Here is a 15281-nt window from a genome sequence, read left to right on the forward strand (position 1 = left end):
ACCTGAAGCCTCCGACCCAAGGCAGCGCTGCGTGTGCAGCTTTTCTGCCAACTGCAATCCATTTCTTCGGCCATTTATCCAGCGAATCCCCAGTCCCTGAACAAAACTCCACTTTTTAATAGAAGCTGCAGCCCATGAGCTCAATAAGATTTTTCTCCCCCCCCCCAATAGTTAATAATTACATGATTTATCAGAGAAAGATAACACTAATAAAAACGCAGCAAAAAGACAAAACCCATACCCTCCCTTCAAGTCATTTTCAGGGAAAAGATTATTAAACTGTTCTTTTTGAACAAGGGCTTTTGTAGCTAAGCACAAATTGCCAAACGGTTAGAAAAAAAGTTATTAGACTCCGAAGGATTCAGCAGAAGTGGGAAGTTATATAAACAAATCACTCCAGCAGATTTGGAAAGATCGCTTTCATCTTACTTAGAGTCTTAGGAGACTTGCATTAATTACCCTTTAAAGGTCTTTCACATGGACTATTTAAAATAAATGCAATTTATTTATTTATTTCAAATGAGGTGCTTCTTCTGAAAGAATTAAGTAATCTCAGCAAATTTAAAAACGTTTTTATAAACAGGTAATTAAAAAGAAGACTAGAATTAAGCCAAGCTGTAAAACATTCCCCATGATTCGCTGCAATTATTTTCTTAAGACTAAATTTTTGTTATCTGGAGCCCAGTCTTTGGGAAGGGTAGCCTCCACAAAAAAAGCCACAAGACATAATAAAGACCAGCCAAACAAAAAAACTAGATCATTCACAGCATTTTCCCTAAAGCACAGTTTGTCATATTGCAATTACACCTTGCCTACTGTGAAAGCCAGAGTCCTTAATATTGCCACTAGAGGGAAGAAGTGTCTCAACACATGGCAATGGTAGTTGGGGAGTGGGTTTTTTGAGCAATTACCATAACAAAGCTCCCTTGGCTGTGTGTACCTTCTAATTACTCAGTACAATTAAAATGACTTACCTAAAACAAACAGGGAAAAAAAAGAAAAAGCCCCTAAAACAAAAAAACCTCAAGATACAAACAATACGCCTTACTCCAATCTGCCTGGTATCTGAAATTGCATTAAAGCTGGAGATCTTTTTTTTCCTCATCCATCAATGCATAAGGGCAAAGAGGGGGGGGAGCGTGCCACAATGCCCAGCCACCACAGGGTTGTTCAGCCAAGTAAAAGCACGAAAACAAACAAAAACAAAGAGCAAAGAGAACTCCGTCTCTTGTTAAAATAACGAAGAAAAAAAGAAAGGAGGAAATGTCGTGGTATTTAGCCATCTGGTAGCTGCTTGAAAACAAATTGTCCTCAAAAGAGCAGAAATACAGTATGTCTTCTCTCAGTTCACTGGCTTATGAATCAGACTTTTTTTTTTTTTTTAATAGGGACACAGCAATATTAGACTTCAGTGCTGCTGCTGCTTTCCCTCGCCTCTTGTGCCACCGTGCCAAACTGGCCATCCCCGTCTGAACCCTTGTTCCAACTGGGAGGCCGCACTCACAGTCTTTCAGGGCACAATCTCGTTGGCCCCATTGTTCCAAATCCCTCCGGATTTTTCTTTTCCCCGCCAGCCACTCGCTGGTTTTTCAACCCTTAAATCTTTCATTTTATAAGGCGCGTCATTAAGGGAAGATGGCAGCCGAGCGATTTTTCTTCCCATTGACAATTTGTGACATTTCTCCAGCAGCGTGCAAGGTGTTGAAAACCTGGCAGCTGTTACCTCCCGGGATGAAGCTCCTTTTTTATCCTCCCTTGACAGTTTAACTCAATGGGTCAGCACCTTTAAAGACTGCAAAGTACCACTGAAGTGGATGGAGGCTTGAATTACTGCTCCCTCCCTAATCAATGTAAACCCTCACTGCAGGTGAAACTCTTCATCTATAGAGGTGCATGGGGGAGGAAAATGTAATGCCCTGAGCCAGATGGTTTTCATCTTGTTTTTTAAAGAAGAAAGGAACAAGCTAACAAGGGGACAGCTACTTTGTTAGCTTCTTGGCCTCTCTCATGGCTTCGGATCCCCAGGGTTCCAGCCACACAAGAGAAAGAATACAGAAAAACATAAACACTTAAAGAAATATAACTAGGGGGCTGGCAACACGCTGCTTTCAAAGAGTTGAGAGCCCTGTTCAGCGCTTTATTTATCACTGCCCACGTTCTTCGGATGGTAAGTGGACACGGACACAAAGGGCAGGGGGGAGTAGACAACACTCGCAATTTACTCAATTACAGAGGAATGCAGAAATGCAGCAGGGTGACAGATTCCTATTAGCACGACTGCTGAAAGAGCCCAGTGGCCTTTCTGCCACGAGGCAGCATTCCCATTGTAACTCAGGCTCCAGCACAACCCAGGTTGGTTTGGTTTTTAACAGGCATGAAGAGCTACAGAGGGATGGAAATGGATTTTTTTTTCTCTTTTCTTTGAGATGAAATACATATATATATAAGTGTGTGTATATATATATATACATATAAAATATTTTATATATTATTTATTATTATTATTATTTATTTATATGTTATTTATTTATATATATATATATATATACAGTGTAAAAGAAGAGCTAACCCTGCAAACATTACAGACCTGGTACGTACGTCCTCGACATCTCCCCTGGGGAAGGGAGGAGGCTGAAGCCCCTCACTCCGTGCAACCATCCCCATCGGGGGGACAGCAGAAATACTTCTGGAGAACTTCGGTGTGTGCCCGGAGAAGAGCCCCAGGCAGCGGGATGAGGCTACTGCTGCCAGCAAACAGCTTTTTGTCTTTGCTTTGCTTTGCCCTACCTTCTCTGCCTGCTTTCTGCTTCTTCCAGTTGGCTCGTGTATTGACTCGAAACCCTTACGAGCAGCGTGCCTCTACTTTAACACCGCAACAGCGCCTAGAGCACGTTTGAGGTGCCAGCACCTCCCCACGAGGCCACCTTCGCCTCGGCTTCCCCCCGCAGAACAAACCGAAAGGCACTTCATTATTGCTCGGCTGAAGAGAAGGGAGGGCAGGGTTTTAAACAAGCTGCATTGTGGCCGTCTTCTTTAAAAACCAGCGGGGTAATCAAGTTCAGGGCAGCCCCGGACAGCTGCCCTGTGACCTATTCATGTTGACCCCCGCTATTCATCACTTTCCTCGGGACTATGAGGGCAAGCTCCCGGGGAGTGACCACCACAATAGACAGATACGAGCCAACAATAATACGGTTCCTGCAAAAAAAAAAAAAAAAAAAAAAAGGCAAAAAACAGATGGCACCGCAATAAATTTACAAATCTGCATTCATGGCTCTGTTAAAAACACCCAGAAGCTAAAAGGCTGGAGGGGCCCCCAGAGAGCTTCCCCTGCCCGGTTTCTAAAGGCCGGCTCTCTCCCCAAGACTATTGAGCTCGTGTTCTTCATAAATGAAGAATGGAGACATAGCCCTTAAAATAACAAATGCCTGACCTAATCAATCTAGTGTTTGGGCCTAACACTAACTGATAGGCACTGAAAACTAATTATGTTTTTTGGCAAGGAAGTTGAATTAAAATGGAAACACACAGGTTAAAAAGGCACTGAAGCATTTGCGAGTCCCTTTGAAAGGGCGGCACACACACACACACACACACACACGCTCACACGCAGGGCTTGAAACAGGAACCTGATTCAATAACTCATGCATTTATTTTTAAAATGAATCAGATTAGTCCCATGTGTGACCTGCCGGTCCATCTGTATGAGCCGGACTTAATGGGCACTCTTCTCACGCTTACTTCAGTTTGAAGTATGAGAGAGATAAATTTAGTTTAATTTTCAACAGATCAAGCTATCCATTTTCCAAATGGACCATCTGGATCAGCCTATTAAAATTAATTTATAACTTTGCAGTGTGAAAATTCGTTTGTTAGCTTAAATAAAGTTGCCAAAAACTTTTGCCACTTGTCATTGTTTTTTCTGACGTCTGTTTTCATACTGTGATTTTCAGTTTTCCCCTTCAAAATTTAATTTTGTCAGATCGAGCACTCAACAAGAACTGAACATTTGCATCCGTACTTCCAAATCTGTCATAGCTTAGATCTTTTTACTGTTCCAGCTCAGTGTCAAGTTCATTGCCTGTTCCTGTTTCCTTTCCCAGTGTTGATCTCCGCATCTCTTCTGCCTTGCTGCCCCTCACCAACCTCAGAGCAGCCGTGCCTCCTCCTGCCAGCACGCTAAGGACACAGCTCCACTTGTTGAGACTTCTGAAGATATCCTCCTACAAAAGCCATTACAGTCAACAGAAAAATTACATTTCTCCTAGAGAGGTCCATAGCACTAAGCTATGGGGGTCTTCAGCCTCTGCTTACAACTTCAGAAGCCTAAATAACCACTGCACCTTTTTATTACCTCCATCTTCTACTACATCTGTTCCACAAACCTACCTGAGGAAACATTTATGGCCATGGCTAATGCCTAACTAATCAAAAATGACTAAATACGTGGAAAATTTCACTAGAAAGGCAGTTTAAGCAGACAGACTTCCCCCTCTCTCCACACATACACATTCAATTCTTCTGCGCAGGTAGGTCCACGTTTCCCAATAATGAAATTTTAACAGCAGTGTCTTAAGGGAGGGACAGAAAATATGAAGTCGTACACTCAATATTTACCAAGTTAGCATCTTTCCACTAAGGTACTAGTACCGCACTCAGCACTTTTTGAGTATTACTGCTTTGACAGCATTTGCAGGACAGATCTTTTTGGTTTTACAAAATATGCGCAGATGTGAGACAGGGTAATCACTCCTTCCTCTAGGAGATGCAGATCTTTCCATTAAGCATCACTTTACTCATTGATTAGGAAGGAAAAAAGCACATGTATCTGTGTCTGATTTCTTCCTCTACAGTTGGAAAATTCCCAACTTGTTCTTGTCCATCATTAATAGAGAAAAAGGAGCAATATGAGCTTCCAAAATGCTTTGATAGTTTCTATTGATGCCTACACAAAGAATCTAAATTCCTTCTACAACACGCACAAAATCTCGGGCAACCACCTCGTATGGTCTAGACAAGAAGGTACTTGCTTTAAGGCTACAGCTTGAACTTATCCACAAACACTGTTCTCAACACCTAAGGCACCATATAGCTACCAGAAGACCCAAGGATTTTGGCCACACTGAAGACTGGGCATAAAGATGAAAGCTCTGATGCATCTCAACGATATCCTGAAACACAGCTAATCACCGTGCTGTGAACAATGTCATTTGTTGACGAACTGGTAAGAAATTTGCTTTACTATACATAAAAGGCTGAGATATTATGGTTTAGCAGCCCACTCTTTATCTTTTCTACCCACTAGGCATATACCTGAATGTAGAAGAGAATATTGGTCATTTTTCAGGTTATTAACCCGGACAACATCTCCAAGAAAATCCATCTTCAAGGGTAATGGAAAACTTAATTGTTCTAGAATGCTTTGAAACTCCTGAGCACAGGATCTGAAGCAAGACAAAATATACTACAAACAAGGCAGGAACAAGAACAGAAGAAAAGGCTGAAGATGAATACCAACTGGAAAAAGGTAAAACAGGAGAGCAGAAGTCTGGATTTCCTTAGAAAGAGTCATCGACTCTCCTGGAAGGTAAATCCATGTGTCTGATTTTCCTGGGTATACTGCGACTAGCTCAGACTTCAAGGGAGAAAAGAAAGGATTTCCATGAGCATAAGTCAGACTTCAGCTTCCAAAAGCATTTAAGGATTCAAATAGCTAGAAAGTTTTATTGCATTTTTAAAGAGACTGATCACATACCTGTCTAAGTGAATTCTTCTCGGGAATGATCTTCCTAGGGGGCTCATCATTATTACAGTCTTCTCTCTCAGAGGAGTTCTGTGAAAGAAAGTAAGCTTTAATTCAGTTCTTATCCCTAATATTACTCTGCGAGGAGAAAAGAAACAGAATATTTGTACTATGCAAGCTACAGTATTTTATGTATACGCACACCGGAGGCTAACTTGTACTTTTAAGCCAAACAGCTTGTTATGGCAGAGAAAGAATCTCTCCTCCATACAGCAATGCAGCACTGTGCAGGTGTCTATCGAAGAAGACTGTGCTTTGGAGATTTATTCTGAAATCACCAATAACTGCCTCTTGGAAAAGCTGAAATAATGGCTGGGTCAGCATGGTAACACCAGTGCTCCCCAGCACCCCAGAACTATTTAAAACAGCGGAACCTGAGGAAAACAAAAGACCAGGAATGGGTGCAACTGTTCCCTCTGCCCCTCTGCTTTAATCTGTCCAACAATTATTAATTGTAGTGAGTCTGCTGGGCTGCCAAAAATCATAGAGAAATTTAATTAAGCTAAATTCCTGCGTAAGAGGTTGTCAGGTCCTTTAAAAAAAAAAAAAAGTGTGGGTAGCAAATGATACCGTGGCTATGTTTGTCACTTCTGCCCCCTGAAGCTGCACACACAAGCACCGTCTCTAGAAAGACTGAGGCTGCAAAACTGAAGCCACCACCTCCAGAGAAGAGCATCAGGAAAGACGAGGGAAGGGGGAGAAGAAAAAAGAAATACGAGGGCTTTTTCAGCACAAATAAGAAAGAACTCCGGGAGCTTTTTGTTGTTGACCTCGCCGTTAAAGCCAATTATTCCTTGCTTTAGAGTAAAGCCAGGATATTGTTTATCTCCAAACGCGTACAATCTTTAGCAAACATTTGGTTAAAAAGTGCTGGGTGTGTGGGGGGAACCCTGTCCTCGCTGACAAAGCCAGCTACTCCAGCAGACAGTTTCTTTGCACGGGTTCAGCTCCTGCGCTGACAGAGTAATGACAGCCAGCTTTGGGGGAATCCCACATACACATCTAAAATCAGTTTGATCACCACAGTATTCGTAGCCTTAGGCCACATTCCCACGCATTCAGTAGTGAGTAACTAAACAGGTTTTAAAGAGATACAGAAAAACTGCTTAGGGAGAGCTCTGCCAGGAAAAGGGTGGTTTTCCAGTTGCTCGCAGACAAGCTCCGGAGCGCAGGATTTCAAGCAGAAGCGTGCGTTTTGTGCTTGTGCCTCCTCGCCCCCAAAATAACCTGGCCTTTGCAGAGCACGGCTCTGCCTGGTTTCTCCCAAATCCAGCTTCCAGCCCAGCATCTCGGGAGGCAGAAGTGGTGTCTGTTGGTAAAAGGAGGAGCAGCAGCAGGGCAAAGCAGGGCGAGCAGAGGAGCAGGGTGCCCGCTGCAGCGCGGTCATCGGCCGGGGTCCAGGCAGCTCAGCTCTGCTGAAGGGGAGGAAAAGGCACAGCCAGGAGGTGTGGGATGTAAGCTGTTTGTTGGGAAAAGGCAGGGAAGGGAAAACAAACACACACACACTTGGGATGTCATCAGTTGGTCAAGAGGATTGGGTGGAAGTCGAGGCTTGCAGACCAGCTACTGATCTTTGATGGTTTTTGGTTGTTTGTCTGAACAAGATATAGGGCTCGCAAGGCACCGTGACATCTGGGATGTTGTAACTAGGGTTTTATAATGGAAATCAATCCTAAACGGGCCTGATAAATCGCTGGAAGAGGCCAGCTTTTAGAAGTTTTCATGTGAGGCCCCTGCCAGGACCAAGTTATTACATTAAATCCAGCCTAGAAAGGACTGTGATCGTAAAAACACTCCAGCTACAATCACATATCTCCAAAAAGGAATGGCAGACGTTAAAAATGCTCTTTTCTACTCATGAAATACAGCTTAGCAAGCGGTGGGATTCAAAAGAGGGTTTTAATTTTTGTGCTTTGGAGAAAAAGACCAAGGGAGAGAAACATAAGAACCTGAGGTGGGCGCTGTGCATCTCCTGGACTCGGGGGGTTGTTCATTCTTCTTGGATGCTTTTCCAGCAGTCATCCCCTTCCCTCCTGCAAGTGCTAAGATGTGTTCCCACTCCTAAGAATCCTTTCTACGGAACTGAAAGCTTCCCTTCTTCTTGCCTTTCAAACCATTTAAGATTCTCCCTCCAAAAATCGCAAAAAGGAGGAAAATCTGACGGTGAATTCCTAGCTACCGCAAAGCATCAAGTTATCTCCTTTTTCTTTAAGCCGAGCATCCGATTTTAAGAGCGAGCAGAGGACCATTTTGCATTCATTATCTTTATAGGTGGCAAGGCTAAGAGGTTGGCTGAACAAAGACCAGACAAAGACTGCCAAGTGCATATGGTGGCTCACAGCTTGGCGTCTCCCCACTCTACAGCACCAACGCAGCAGCTCCAAGCGCAGCCCATTACGGAGGAGCGCTGCTCGTGCACTTTTTGTCGGCAAGCAAGTTACGCTCGGTGAAGACAGAATGACTGGAAAGTCATCACACTTTAAAAAAAAAAAAGCACAGATGTTTATAACTCCCACTCGTTTCTCACGAAGAGGGAAGCCATCGATCCAGGGGCAGGGACAAGACCCTGCGTATTTCAGGACTAACCGTGGCTGCGTGACACTCGACAGGGCAACGCTTAGCCACGGCCACGGGAAGAGCACGAGATAATCGGCTGAAACGGGGCACCGAGATATTTCTCCTTGCTCAACAAGGTGGGAGGAGGGATAAAAACGTGCGAGGTCAGAGCAAGGTTTGCCTCGGCAGGACTTGGGCGATGCTCTCTGCCACAAGAGAGGCAGACAAAGGGAGGAGCTGCTCCGAGCACCCTCTCGTGGTTACTGAAACGCACGTCTCAGGCACAGAGCCGGAAAGGAGCACTTGGTATCCAGACGGTATTTTGGGTGTACTCGCCGGGAATATTAAAGATCTGCAGCGATTATGCTTGATACCTAGTAGACGAATGATGGAATTTATTAGGGTGAAAGGAGCAAAGAAAACCAGCGCAGACCGAAAGCTGAAAAGCCATACAAACTCTCTTTCATCAGGGAAAACTAAAAAATCCCATAACCTTCCTTTGCAGACTAAAGCCAGACTGGCCAAAACCGTTTGCACTGAACTCAAGGCTCTTTTATTTCAAACAAGGATGAGAAAGATAAGATGAGAAGCGCCAAAGTCTCCAAATCGGTCGTGGTGAGATCAGAAACGTGTACGTGCGCACATGGTTTCCACAGACAGGCAAAACAAATTTTTTGGTTTTGTTTTGCCCAAGGTCACACAATGACATTGGAAGTGCTGGGAAGAGGAGGCAGCAAACCCAAGCTCGTTTCTCGTAACCTTCACAATTTCCCTTTAGCAGGAGGTTCCTGCGAAAAGGGGCTTCGCCCTCCGTAGTTTGTTCCTCCTAAAATGGCTCCTGTCTGTAACGAGAGCCTTTTAAATCTGATTTGCATTTAAAACTTCAGCCTGTAATTAACAGAATATAATTCCGTGGCAGGTTGTCTTAAAGACCACTACGAAATTATTACTATTTAACTCTCCCCGTGAAGCCTCCTCCGCCGCTAAACACACCATGCTACAACGCATCCGCAGTCCCCAGACTGAAGCGCTTGATGGGAGATGACACGCAGCATTTTGTGTACGCAGCCCAGCAAAACACTGCTGGGAACGAGCTATAATACGTGGATAAATGCACTCCCAGGGACTACCAATTGGGCAGAGCTACCTTTAGTACCGCCTCGCTCGTCATGGTGGAAATCAAAGCCCTGCCAACTGGGGGAGGCTTTCTTTGGGGCTCTTCTGCCCGGCACTAATTATAAAACTGTACAGATGCAGCCTTTTTTTTTTTTCTTTTTTTTTTTCCCGAGTGCGGGGAGCTGGGGGTGGGGGAGAAGTGTGTGTCTATGCGAGGAGCACAACTATTTTTTATGCTTTCAAATTCTTAATCCTGTTTGGAGCTGTCAGTGGGGGTTAATGGAAGCCTTGGATAGGAGAATTCCAATCTGGTTGGCAGATGGATAGGTTGGTTATAGCTGCATAACTATGTCTTGCCTGCAGGCACAATTCAGAACACTGTTAAAGCAATATAAAGTCTCTGTCAAGCTGAACCATTTGGATCAGTAGCAAGGAGAAATAATAATAAAAAAAGGAGTTCATTTCTGGGCCTTGCGCGTTTATGCTAGTATGCAGAAACTGATTAATTGTCATCGTGCGCTGGTCTGCTATACCTCGGATTTCTACTTCTGGAGTAGATTTTGCATGCTAATATAATCATTCTCCCTCTTGAGACATTAGCAAATAATCAAATGAAAAACAGGATCATAATTTACTGAGATTCGGGCAATTCTCTATGCAAATTTGACTTGTTATTGCTGCTGCCTCGTTAATCTGAATGCCTTTGACAAACTCCTTTGATTTATGAACTCATGACAACTCCAATGTGTATATATTTTGCTAGATTGACATTATCATTAAGAGTGGGTGGACTGAGCTCACATGAATGGCTGATTTTATTCGCTGGTGTCTGCTGCTCAACAGCTGAGCATCTCCTTCTCACAAAGCCCCTGAGCGCCAGGCTCTTCCCATCTACCCATCCATTCATCATCTCGATGTTAATTGGCCCAGGCTTTAAGCAAATTTTCAACACGATTTAAAGGCACGATGACACTGATTACTGACCCTCTGCCATACGGTGCCTATTGATTAACCTGACAGAGATGATGAGCTGGAGGGAAACTAGGTGTGCGTGGACCTCAGGGGGAAAAAAAATATATTGTTTATGCAGGCAAAACACTTGTCATTATCCCAAAGGCCAGAATTTGTGCTGCACTGGCCCTTAAAACACACTATTGCTTTAAACACCTGCATCCAATACAGAAAACGCTGGCTTGCTGTGGAAAAATGATTACAAATTTGATGTCATGTGCAGTCTGTATTTTAATCGAGTTCCCTGATAAATAGACCCCCTCAAGCCAGCCAAGCCTCTCTCCAGCCATCGCGCGCGTATCCATCAGTTGGAGCAGAAGCCGGGGCAGGGTGTGTTTGTAGTGATATCAGCAGATCCAACCGCGTGGAGGAAATCTACTTGGGTATTTCAGGTCTCTAAGCAAATAATACAGTGGGAACACGGTGTCCGAACGGGTACGGGAGAGTAAATATTTCAAGGGCAAACCGGACGCCAGGCGTAGCCACCTCAATGCGTGCTGCCACGCTAAAAAAAGGTGCTTTTCACACCAGTGAAATTCTGCTTTTCCCTTTTTCCAGTGCAAACTTGTTGCTACGACCTGACCCTCAGGCTCCTAGGTGCATTCGGATGTTTTTGCAGAGCTGGAAAATCACTGGCATCCTCTTATTATAATGTTTCTTGAAGCGTCCCCGCGATGCACTCGCTCCTCCTCACCAAGGGCAGAGGGGGACCGCGTTCGGTGGCTCCTGCCTGGCTGAGAAAGGAGGTACATCAGCATTCTGCCTGCAGACTGGTGCTAGATGAAAGGAAAACGAAGCAGAAGGCCTGCTTAACCTCTGCCCAGCCCCGGGTTAAGCCTGTCAGTCACCGCACACTTCTTCTTTCCCAATTCACGCCAGCAGCCTGCCAGCAGCCCAGATGTTTCTCTTGTTTGGTCTGGGCCGGGTTGCTGCCCCAAGATGCTACGAAACCGTCTCCTAATTTGCATCATTGATTGCAGGAAACAGGACAAGGAATCGCTGGGTAAAGGCACGGGGGGAATTAGCTGCAATTGTCTGATGCCCATGTCAGGCAGAGTGCACTGAGAAGGGGAGGAGAGAGGGAGGGAGGAGAGAAAAGAGAGAGATGTGTGGAAATAAGTGCCAGGCTAAGACTACAGGCACATATAAGCCTTACGTTCCCTTTCCAATAACCTTTGTAAGTGATAGATGAGTCCAAGCCCATTGTTATCGTTAAGGGACTGTCAGCATCCTGATTTTATAAATGCTGTCTGTCAGTTTATAAATAACTCAGCCATTTCAAACAGTGCCTGGATGAATCCTGGCATAGCCAATGTCCGCCTGAAAGCAGTATTACTGTTAAAAAAAATTACCGGGCTAACCTCCACTTAAAAACACTTAACAATAGCTTCTCCTTTTTCGCCTCCCATGAGGCCTGGAGTATTCAAATTGAGGCTTATTTAGCTCAGTCACTGCACTATATAAAAGCGGTCCTTAACATTGGTAATGTTGAGGAAAAAAAAAAAAAAACAAGTGTAAAAACATCAAGTTTGAAGGCAATTCTCTGCCTGTTCGGTAGATAAAACAAAAATGACAGCTGTAACACACAGGGAGATCCACAGCAATGAAAATGCAGAGCTAAGTATTAGAGCCCATTCCTCTTTGGCATTTGCTGCTCCGAACATTCCCCGAGATTAGATCCTTTTCGAGAACACCATAAATTGCAATATGTAGGCACAAGGGGGTGACTTCAGCCCAGAATGAAGGCACAGGCAAGTTTCCCAGCCCTTCCAAGTTTCAAGTGAAATGGTACTTTTACACGGGGTTTATGGCTCAGCATCAGAACGACTGGGAGCGAGCAGTCGCTGCAGCCTGTCTTGCAGCGACTTGCTATCAGAAAAGCAAAAGGAAAACGAGCACGACTGGCCTTCCAGCTCACTGCCTGCTCTGCAGACTGGCATGCATGCTTATACCATGATTATACAGCTATTATCCCGCTCGGGATATTTTTCTCCTCCACTGCATTTATGAACTCCTCACAAGGACTTCTGTCCCTGCTCACCCTTCCCAAATGTTTACGTGGTGCCTAAAGAACTGAAGTTCGAATTCGTGCCCGAGCAGCTCAGGTACCTACCAGAAACTGAATTCTTATCATTGAAGCTCTGACAGCAGTGAAAATGGAAAAGCACAGCACTGCCCCCCCAGCCAGACACACACGCACATGTTCGCACAAGTCCCAGTTTGGTTAATGCAGCCCTCAACAAGAGTTTCTATTTTTTTTTCCCAAATAAAAAGCAGGAGAGGATTCTTTTTTTAACCTACTGAATGGTGCCTTCGTATTTTTCCTTACTTTTCATTCACATCAATAATTTGCAGATTAGAAAAAAAAATGCACATTTTCAAAGGAAGGAGACAACAACGGAGCTTTGTGACAGCAGGAAGAGTTTCTTACTGAGCTGATTTAACTTATTAATTATTGGTTTGTTAGAAAGAATAACTAAAAGGTGTGGGGAGTCTTGACATTGTGAGAACATTGGTTAATGTTAAAATATGAAAGACATGATAAACAGGAATCTTGAAGAGCACGGATCTGAGTTGTAGTTAAAAAATACAGCAGAAATCCAGGTGCAGGGAACTAGCCATTTAGGGAAATTCTTTTAAAAAAAAAAGAGCTTCACTTTATAGACATTTCTCAAACGAGAGGGAGAGAGAAAGAGAGAGAGAAAATATGGCTAATGAGAACAGCCTTTCCACGTTCCCCGGGAAGCAGCCCTGCTTAACATTTCTGTTCTGTGAATTTAAGAGAGTCAGCAGTGGTAAATTTGTTTTTAATATTCAAGCTTTCAAGCCTTGCAAGCTAGTTGGCCAATGGCCCTTTCTATTCCAATGTTTGTTGGTGCCTTATTTACACAAGCATTACATCCGGAGAGCCTTTGAATATAATTTCACGTGGATTAAGGGAAGAACATTTGCTTCTGCTAATCAGGACATCTGGTTATTTTTGTAACTCAGACATCTGCATTAGGCAGCTCGACTTCGCCATTCTTCATAACAAGGTTAGAGCTTAAGAAGCCTTAAGGACCTCTAGCTACGTTTTATTATTTGCATTTTTTCACAGCCAGCTCTGCTTCAGAATTTCTTTTCCTAAATAGCACAGATCGATCAGCACCTTCACAGGTATACAGATGCTTTCAGAGCCAGCGCTTTCCGTGCATGATTTTACAGCATATAACTCATACTCCAAGATTTTTTAGTAGTTCAAAGCTGTCTGCATCTTTTTGAGGACCAGAAAGCACACATTTCCAATAAGCATGGATGAAAACATCCAATTAACCTTATGATACACATAATATGGGTAATACCTCCAAATATCCAACCAGGCCACTTATGTAAGGCTGGTGTCAGGACTTGTTCTGCATCTGATTATCGTGGGGCTTCCCTTTGCCTCTGCCTAGCACGTTACCCTGCATCTCTGCTCCCCACGCTGCACAAAAAAAAAGCATTCTTCCATTTCTGTTCTTTAGGACCTTAACAATTTCTCCAATCTTTTCAATTCTTGCTCGAATTCTTGTTTAAACAGTTTCGGCGGAGGTTAATTTGTCTGCAAGACTGCAGGACTGTGCCACACATACTTCAGGAAGACAGATTTCGCATGCAACAGAAGCTTTTTAAAGAAGAACAGAATCAATCACGGCTTGACTCTCGCTTCTTTGTTGGTTTCATTTTGCTACATTCCTTTCACAAAAATTCATTTTCAACACTCATCTCAGGGCGCTGAAGTACTGAAGTTGGAAATTATACACACTCATTCTCGGTTTGCAGGATTCTTCCCCTCCCCTCCCACGAATCACAGCTTTTATCGGTGCTTTTTTGCTTTTCTACATCTTCAAAAAGGATGTTTACTTGATTTTCCCCTACGTGTAAGGGGGAAAAAGAAGCAAAGTCTGTTTTTACAGGCTGTGAACATAAGCCAACATCCAAAAAAGGTGTCAAAAACGTATTTCTATTACTAACAAGAGTTAGCAAGAGCCAACAGATCTTGGGAGAGTTTTTTAAAACTTTTTATTTATTAAAATTCTCTAGATACAGATTAACTTTCTTGGTACAATATTTATTACAGGTTCATCTGCATAGGAACCGCAAGTGCTCTGAGAACTGGGTTGTAAAATCGGCTGGTTTTGCTGTAGATTTCATCTCCTTCTTGAAGAATGATTTTCTAACTTTTCATAGCTACCTCCCTCAGAGGACCAATGCAGTCTCATCAGTCTCACTCTAAAAGCCCTTTCCCCTCCAATCCTTGGTCATCTCCTACTTTCTTTATTTTAATCTTTTTTGAAATCTCCCATTCTGAGCTCTGCTGGCAAGTAGACCAAAATACTTCCACTGCACCTTTTCCTTAGAGCCCTTGGCTTGCTCACTCCCAAACTTCTAATTCAACCATGCTGCCCTCACCTTACTGCACTCTGTCATGTTTTTCTTGGTCAGCTTTGTCTTTTAACTTCTTATTTTTCATTGCAGGAAAGAGGAAAAAAGATACAAAAAAAAAAAAAAAAGAAAAAAAGCATGAAATAGACATTGCCAAAGTCAAAATGGCAGCACGAAGGAAGAATCCCACATTCTGTCTCGCGTTAACTTTTTAATCACATTTCTTCCCCCAAATATTAACTGAATGCAGCTCACTTGTTTAAAGAAAGGGCTACCCAACAAATTCACTGCAGTGTTAAACTGATGGGAATTCACAGCATATATCTACACCACAGCCCATAAGGGCACTCGTGTCTTTATGCTGTAGACAACGCTTGCCAGGTGAGCCTCC

General features: G+C 43.5%; 1 protein-coding gene and 1 long non-coding RNA gene across 12 annotated transcripts in view; one reads left to right on the plus strand and one right to left on the minus strand.

Moving 5' to 3' along the window:
- Positions 1-15281, minus strand: part of BTRC (beta-transducin repeat containing E3 ubiquitin protein ligase) — a 118829-nt gene that overhangs the window by 64719 nt on the left and 38829 nt on the right. For 5 of the 11 annotated variants that reach the window (XM_068688292.1, XM_068688293.1, XM_068688299.1 and 2 more), the window contains one exon: positions 5756-5833. The exons of 5 other annotated variants lie outside the window; for them this stretch is intronic. In XM_068688292.1, coding sequence (XP_068544393.1) covers positions 5756-5833 — 78 coding nt within the window. Of the gene's footprint in view, positions 1-5755; positions 5834-7752; positions 7813-15281 lie in introns of those variants that run through there. One more of the 11 variants, XM_068688300.1, reaches the window with a different exon arrangement.
- On the plus strand, positions 1784-4429 carry LOC137859335 (uncharacterized). The gene is made up of 2 exons (XR_011098235.1): positions 1784-2167; positions 2552-4429. It is a non-coding gene; the product is annotated as an uncharacterized lncRNA (long non-coding RNA).

The sequence above is a fragment of the Anas acuta genome, chromosome 7 (genome assembly GCF_963932015.1).
Source record: "Anas acuta chromosome 7, bAnaAcu1.1, whole genome shotgun sequence".
Taxonomy (NCBI): Eukaryota; Metazoa; Chordata; class Aves; order Anseriformes; family Anatidae; genus Anas; species Anas acuta.